This window comes from Sceloporus occidentalis, unplaced genomic scaffold (genome assembly GCF_023333645.1).
Source record: "Sceloporus occidentalis isolate IW3139 unplaced genomic scaffold, rSceOcc1.0.p SCAF_137, whole genome shotgun sequence".
NCBI lineage: Eukaryota > Metazoa > Chordata > Lepidosauria > Squamata > Phrynosomatidae > Sceloporus > Sceloporus occidentalis.
In genome coordinates, this window is record NW_028317117.1 from 2083807 (window position 1) to 2091723 (window position 7917).

General features: G+C 46.4%; 1 protein-coding gene across 1 annotated transcript in view; it reads right to left on the reverse strand.

Moving 5' to 3' along the window:
• The window catches only part of LOC149281238 (beta-arrestin-1-like), a 73354-nt gene extending 68103 nt beyond the window's left edge, over window positions 1-5251 (reverse strand). The window contains exon 1 of the mRNA XM_089499580.1: window positions 4842-5251. Within this exon, the coding sequence (XP_089355706.1) occupies window positions 4842-5251 (410 nt within the window). The remainder of the gene's footprint in view (window positions 1-4841) is intronic.
• Between the last annotated feature and the right edge of the window lie 2666 nt (window positions 5252-7917).

Here is a 7917-nt window from a genome sequence, read left to right on the forward strand (position 1 = left end):
AACACAGGAGTGATGGGAGTGATAAAGGGCCATTGGAACACAGGAGTGATGGGAGTGATAAAGGGCCATTGGAACACAGGAGTGATGGGAGTGATAAAGGGCCATTGGAACACAGGAGTGATGGGAGTGAAAAGGGCCATTGGAACACAGAAGTGATGGGAGTGATAAAGGGCCATTGGAACACAGGAGTGATGGGAGTGATAAAGGGCCATTGGAACACAGGAGTGATGGGAGTGAAAAAGGGCCATTGGAACACAGGAGTGATGGGAGTGATAAAGGGCCATTGGAACACAGGAGTGATGGGAGTGATAAAGGGCCATTGGAACACAGGAGTGATGGGAGTGATAAAGGGCCATTGGAACACAGGAGTGATGGGAGTGAAAAAGGGCCATTGGAACACAGGAGTGATGGGAGTGATAAAGGGCCATTGGAACACAGGAGTGATGGGAGTGATAAAGGGCCATTGGAACACAGGAGTGATGGGAGTGAAAAGGGGCCATTGGAACACAGGAGTGATGAGAGTGAAATTCCATTAAAAATCAGCTGTTTTGAGCTACCATAGTCATTTACAACATTAACCCCGTCTGTGCTGGATTTCTGACTATTTTATGGGGGGGGAGTATTTAAAAAAGCAAGCAGATTTCTAAGTGACCCCAAACTTTTGAATGGAAGCATATATTAGGATTCATGCAAATTTTAGGATTCATCAAAAACTGGGCTTATTGATAAATAAACAAGATAATTATTATTTAGCATTTCCCAATTTGAATGATCTGCTGTTTATTGTCCATTATTATCATAAGTGGCTCTTTGGAAATATAGACACGACTGCGCTCATGAATAAACAAAGTATCCGTTCAAAACAGACCTCGTCTCCTACAGAATCCAGACGGCACTCTGCCATTTCTTCACAATATGTGCAAACGGAACGGCCGAATCTTCTGTGTTTTGTCCCCAAATCAGCCCCATCAACGTTCTTCTATTTATAGAACACTGAGAGGTTGTTTTGGTTAATTAGCCCTTTGCAAATGCTAATGAAATCAAGAAAAGGGGCACAAGGTATTCATGAGACCGAGGAGAACAGTGAAGGAAATTTCAATGGCTCCCGATTATAAGGAAAAACAAAAACTGAGCCCACCTAATAAGTATCGCCGATGATGATGTAGCCCAGAACCCAGCTGGTTGGTGCTGGCCAAGTTCTACTGTGAAAGGCTACTGTTCTAGAATACAAGCTGAAAATATTCTGTAACTGGCAATGTTCTTCAAAAGGTACCGTTTCTCCTCCTGATGATTAAACTTAAACTCGGATCAGCGAACATGACGTGCCATTGGAACACAGGAGTGATGGGAGTGATAAAGGGCCATTGGAACACAGGAGTGATGAGAGTGATAAAGGGCCATTGGAACGCAGGAGTGATGGGAGTGATAAAGAGCCATTGGAACACAGGAGTAATGGGAGGGATAAAGGGCCATTGGAACACAGGAGTGATGAGAGTGATAAAGGGCCATTGGAACACAGGAGTGATGGGAGTGATAAAGGGCCATTGGAACACAGGAGTGATGGGAGTGATAAAGAGCCATTGGAACACAGGAGTGATGAGCGTGATAAAGGGTCATTGGAACGCAGGAGTGATGGGAGTGATAAGGAGCCATTGGAACACAGGAGTGATGGGAGTGATAAAGGGCGATTAGAACGCAGGAGTGATGGGAGTGATAAAGAGCCATTGGAACACAGGAGTGATGGGAGGGATAAAGGGCCATTGGAACACAGGAGTGATGGGAGTGATAAGGAGCCATTAGAACACAGGAGTGATGAGAGTGATAAAGGGCCATTGGAACACAGGAGTGATGGGAGTGATAAAGGGCCATTGGGACAGGCGTGATGAGAGTGATAAAGGGCCATTAGAACAAAGGAGTGATGGGAGTGATAAAGGGTCTCTGTACGCCTATGAAGAGATTCCATTAAAATCAGTTGTTTCCAGCTACAATAGTCATTTACAACATTAACCCCGTCTGCGCTGGATTTCTGATCCAGTTCATGTTATTTCAATGGAGAAAATGTGCTTTTCTTTTGAAAACAAGGAAATTTCTAAGTGACCCCAAACGTTGGAACGGTCGTGTGTCTTATATATTTAAAAAACATGCTAATTGCTGCAAATAGTAAGAATATACTTTAATAAGAAATATTTGTCGTTGAGGCTGTCTGGGACACTCTACTCTCCCATTAGATTGTGGGACATGTTAACCCGTGCTGTGCTAGCTTCTATTTATGGCATTACCGTCCATTCAGGCAGCAAAGAGGTTAATGGTTAATGGAATCCGACTTTCCTAGGATTCTCAGGCCAAACACACGTATTTCCCTGAGGATCTCCTGTTCCTTCTTTGTTTCCTTCCTCTACTTTCCCTGTTCTGTTAAACCAAATTCCACTACATCAATCAAACGCTTAAACGGAGAGATTATCCCATGAGAAAGACACTTGTCCTGAGATAGCTGGAACTTTGCCCAAAGGGAAGGGCGCCTCATCCGACTTCTCCCGACCCTCTTGGAACTTCTCGCTCCGACTGTGTTAAGAAATCTGCAGTTCCAGGTCTGGTAAAGATTGTATTTTGAATAAAAGAAATGCAATTTCTTTATAAACCTTTATCATTATATGACGATGGACCATACCATGTCTTACAACAGGGACGACTTTATTTTACTTTTACTTAAAGATTGATATAGTCCCAAAGTATCAGATTAAAAATTATTAAAAATGTTATTACTGTATACAGCACTGGGGGTTATATTACTGTATACAGCACTGGGGGTTATATTACTGTATACAGCACTGGGGGTTATATTACTGTATACAGTGCCGGGGGGGTTATATTACTGTATACAGCACTGGGGGGTTATATTACTGCATACAGCGCTGGGGGGGGTTATATTACTGTATACAGTGCTTGGGGTTATATTACTGTATACAGTGCCGGGGGGGTTATATTACTGTACACAGCGCTGGGGGTTATATTACTGTATACAGCGCTGGGGGGTTATATTACTGTATACAGTGCCGGGGGGGGTTATATTACTGTATACAGCGCTGGGGGTTATATTACTGTATACAGCGCTGGGGGGTTATATTACTGTATACAGCGCTGGGGGTTTATATTACTGTATACAACGCTGGGGGGTTATTACTGTATACAGCCCTGGGGGGTTATATTACTGTATACAGCCCTGGGGGGTATATTACTGTATACAGCCCTGGGGGGTATATTACTGTATACAGCGCTGGGGGGTTATATTACTGTATACAGCGCTGGGGGTTTATATTACTGTATACAACGCTGGGGGGTTATTACTGTATACAGCGCTGGGGGGTTATATTACTGTATACAGCCCTGGGGGGTTATATTACTGTATACAGCCCTGGGGGGTATATTACTGTATACAGCCCTGGGGGGTATATTACTGTATACAGCGCTGGGGGGTTATATTACTGTATACAGCGCTGGGGGGTTATATTACTGTATACAGCGCTGGGGGTTGTTATTGTATACAGTTCTTTTGTGCCAGAATTTAAGTATGTTTTATCTCATATCAGGCAATTCCTCTTTAAAGGTCATATATGTGCCAGCGACATATGTGGCTTGCGTGTAGTAATTGTGAGTGATGGATTAATGGAGATATATGGAATGTATGCGGATCGGTGGTCTCACGTTGCAGCGCATGTCCAGCAGCTGTTAGTATTATGTGCTTTTCGAGTCTCCAGTCCCAGAAGCCGTGGAGGGGCCGGCGATCCGTCTGATTTCCTCCCCAACGCGCGTTCCTGCAGGGTCGAGAATCGCTTTTGTTAAATCTTTAAAGCCCTGAGGTCTAATTAAGGTCACCTTTGACGTCAAAACTCAAATGTAATCAGGCGTCCGTGTATCACGCCGTCCGCTCGCACAGATGAATGCCACTGTTCACTTTAGGCACAGAAAGGGAAGCGGCTTATTTCCATGCTCAATATTCTTAATCCGGTACTAAAACATTATATAATATGTATAATATGTGTCCTTCGGTGGGAAAGACAGTCCTTCTTTGATTCCCAGTTCTCTCTGTCCCTCTTTCCTCCCCTGATGCTCCTATTTTCTAAGAGGTCGGAATGTTTGCTGGGTATGAGGGTACCGCAGGGTTCTGCAGCCCTAAAACCCCCAATAGTGTCCCTCTGACTGCTAAGCTATATATATATAGTATGCAATATATATATAGTTTGGGCATACTTCCCAACTGTCCTGTTTTTAAAGGGACAGTCCCGATTTGGCATTCTATGCCTATGTCCAGCCAAACTCTACCTCTGTCTTGCTTCTCATCCCTGGACAAACCGGGGACTGTCCTGCGCAAGACGCACATTATCGGCACTGCGGCTGTTCTTTTTTCTGAATGGGCCTAGTGGCCCTGTTGGTTTAGCGGGAGCCAAATGATGTATGCGCAGCCATTGGTGGGATGGACGCCGCCGCTCAATACTCACGCGGCGTGCATATCGAGACTGTGGCCGCACACCACAGGGCCGCAGGTAAGTTTGGGGCATCATCAGCCAGTCGCCCCCGGGAATACCCAGGAACTCTCTGGCTTTCCAGGAGAATGTCTGGGGGGAGACCACGCCCACTCCCCTCCCACCAACGTCAGTGGGAACGCCCACACCGCTACTTGAAGAGGAAGGGCTCCGCGTAGCCGGAGTCTCGATGTTCCCTGGTATGCCCACCGTGCGTACGGTCCCTATACGCGCCCCCTCCCCCACGCGTCAAATAAAGGGGCCAATGCATATACTCTGCATGAGCCACAAGAATGTAAAGGGGCCACGCGGCTATCATACGCATGAACGTGCTCGCTAGGGCTGGAGCGCCCGGTCAGTATAAAGTTCCGGAAACGGCAGACGAGCTCGGAGCAGCCATATAAAAATACGGTAACCTTTCCAATAAGCACTCGGCTCCGCGTCTCTCGATCGATCGTGATGTCTGAATTCTGAAACGCTTCCCCGGCGCTCGCTGCCGGGCCCGCCACAATATTCCAGAAAGGACGGAGCAGAGCCGCGCAGGACAAACAAGGACGAGGCGGTGAAACAATGGCGCGTTTTCTCTGGACGAGTGTAACGAGTGGTTTCTTCCCCCGGGTAACGGAGACCGCAGAGGGGCCAAGAGCGCGGAGCTCGTCATCGGCTGCCAAAGAACACATTCCGGGCAAGGTGTTCGTCTCTGTAAAGTGCCGCGACCTTTCCGGGGTCATAACGCGGCTTCGCATTCACGATGGGTTGTCTGAGGTCAGCAGAGGAACCCCGGCCTCCGCGCAGAGCGGCCCCCAGACCCGGCGAAAACGCATTCCTCATGCTATAGAGCCCTAATACAAAGAGCGTTAACCCTTTGTTCAAAGCTTGGTGAAGCACTGGACTCTCCCCTTATTAACTACCTTCGCTGCCGCGTCAATCGGCAGCGTTTACAAAGCCGTCACTTCTCCTCTTCCTGCAAATCACTTATTCTCAAACTGCACAGCTACCAACAGTCCCACATTTATCTGGAGAGTCCTGACTGAGCAGGCTTATATGTCGGCAAAGTTTTTTCAGACTCCCAGATGCTTTTGCATGCACAACGCTGGAACCTAAAGCCAGCCTAATAAACCAAATGATTACTACCCAGTCTCACTGCAGTGCAAAAGTTTGGGGTCACTTAGAAATCTCCTTGTTTTTTAAAGAAAAGCAATTTTGTCCTTTAAAATGACATGGAACTAATCCCAGCGCAGACGGGGTTAATGCTGTAAATGACTATTGTAGCTGAAAACGTACAGAGGCCCTTCATCACTGCCATCACTCCTGTGTTCCAGTGGCCCCTTATCACTCCCATCACTCCTGTGTCCCAATGGCCCTTTATCACTCCCATCACTCCTGTGTCCCAATGGCCCTTTATCACTCCCATCACTCCTGTGTCCCAATGGCCCTTTATCACTCCCATCACTCCTGTGTTCCAATGGCCCTTTATCACTCCCATCACCCCTGTGTTACAATAGCATGTTGTGTTTGCTGATCCAAGTTTAGGTTTAAAAGCATAATTAATGGTTAGAAACCCTTTTGCAATTATGTTACAGCCAGAAATTTCCTGGTTTTCCATGAAAACAGTCCCTGCATGAGGGTGGCCGGACATCTCAAGGCTTCATCAATACGACCCACACTCAAAGTGCCGCCAGTCCCAATCGCCAAGCCATAAATTGGACCCCCGGATTTCAGAGTGGGTTTGGGGCATTCTGCAGCACTAGGAATGTTTGTAATCCTGCCTTATATTAATTATACGGTTAGATTCAGTAGATCACTAAATGGCACCAGTCATGTACAGCACTACGGAATATAATGGCGCTATATAAAACAATAAATAATAGTAATGTCGGACATCATTTAAGAAAGCAGGCAATTCACCTCCTTTGACAGGAAAAAACCTTTAGAAAAAAGTCGTTCCTCGATTGGATTTTAAATTTCTCAAAAAAAGAGGACCCGTTACGAAAAACAAAAAATACATGTTTTTATTGGGAAGGAATTACCATACCTGGGAACTCTCCGCCCCTTCTCTGGGTCAACACCTGAATCCTCCGAGTCGCGTCCTGACGTGCCCCACTCCCCGCCCATTTCCCTTTTAAATGGGGGTGTTCCCACGATGTCAGCGGAAACGCCCCCTGACTGCAGCGGGACCGCCCCCTGATGTCAGGGGGCTGTCCTGACCGCGTCCCGCAAGGGACATTCCAGTTGCCATGACATCACTTACGCATCATAATCAGTTTTATGGCGCTTTTACACGGGTAACGCAGTAACAGATTAGTATCAGGAGAATAGATGAGATCGCCAATCAGTATTCCTCCCCGGTCAAACTTGCTACAAATCAACATCAATTATTTAAAGGGACAGTCACATGGAAATGTCTTATTCGCTCTTTCCTTGCAGAATGGGAATAAAAATTGGAGGGGGGGGGATAAAAATCATCGAAAGGTTTTTAAAGGGGCAGTAAAGGTTCTCATCCGCTCCAGAGTTCCCAAAAAATGATCTACATTGAAAAAAATGTTGAAAGCAGCAGATTTTCTGCGTCTCTCTTTCGAGCGATCGATCCTGGAAGAGCTCTCCTCGTACTACGAGCCGTAGATCAATACTATGTCGGAAGGGCCTTCTCACAGCGGTGGGGGCTACGGCACCGACGCGTCCGAGCGCGGGGCCCCCCCCGACCTGAGCATTTCATAATCTCGCCAGACGGACAGGAAGTATTCCGTGGGGCAGCGAACCCAGCGGCTACTACTCTCAGCGGAAACCCATCGCTGCCACTTTAGAAATTCAATGAAACCGCGGCTCCCGCTGAACATACAACCGCTGCATGTAATGGATCCGTAGTGCGTTTTGGCCACGTAACATGTATAACTCAACAGCAGCAATGGGTTTTCATTCCCCTCCCCCCGACAGGACCCTTTGAATGTAGGGACTGTAAGATGCGCTGCGGGAATTGTTGCCGCTATATCAATAAAAGAGAATAATATTAATAAATAGTAACATTATCGTTGGTAATTAGTACCCCGATGCTATAAATGGAAGCCTTTTGGAGGTGGGAAGACTCCCCCCCCACACAGTGATGTCATATTTACAGTCAATTAGTTGTCCCCACCCCCAATTTATTAATATGGACAAACAACAAAAAGATGAAATGGGTAGTAGATATGTGGAGCAGTCTCCCAGCAGAAGTGGTAGAGGCTAATACCGCGTGGGAATTTCAACTGAATAGCAAAATTGTATTCAAATAAAAAATTCTGACAAATTCTACACTTCTGTTTAAACAAAAATGACTTTATGGATTCTGCGCGGATCCCAATGAGGTTAATTAACACTACGTTATCCGTCACTCCTTTACCTTTTTTACAGGCTTTTAACA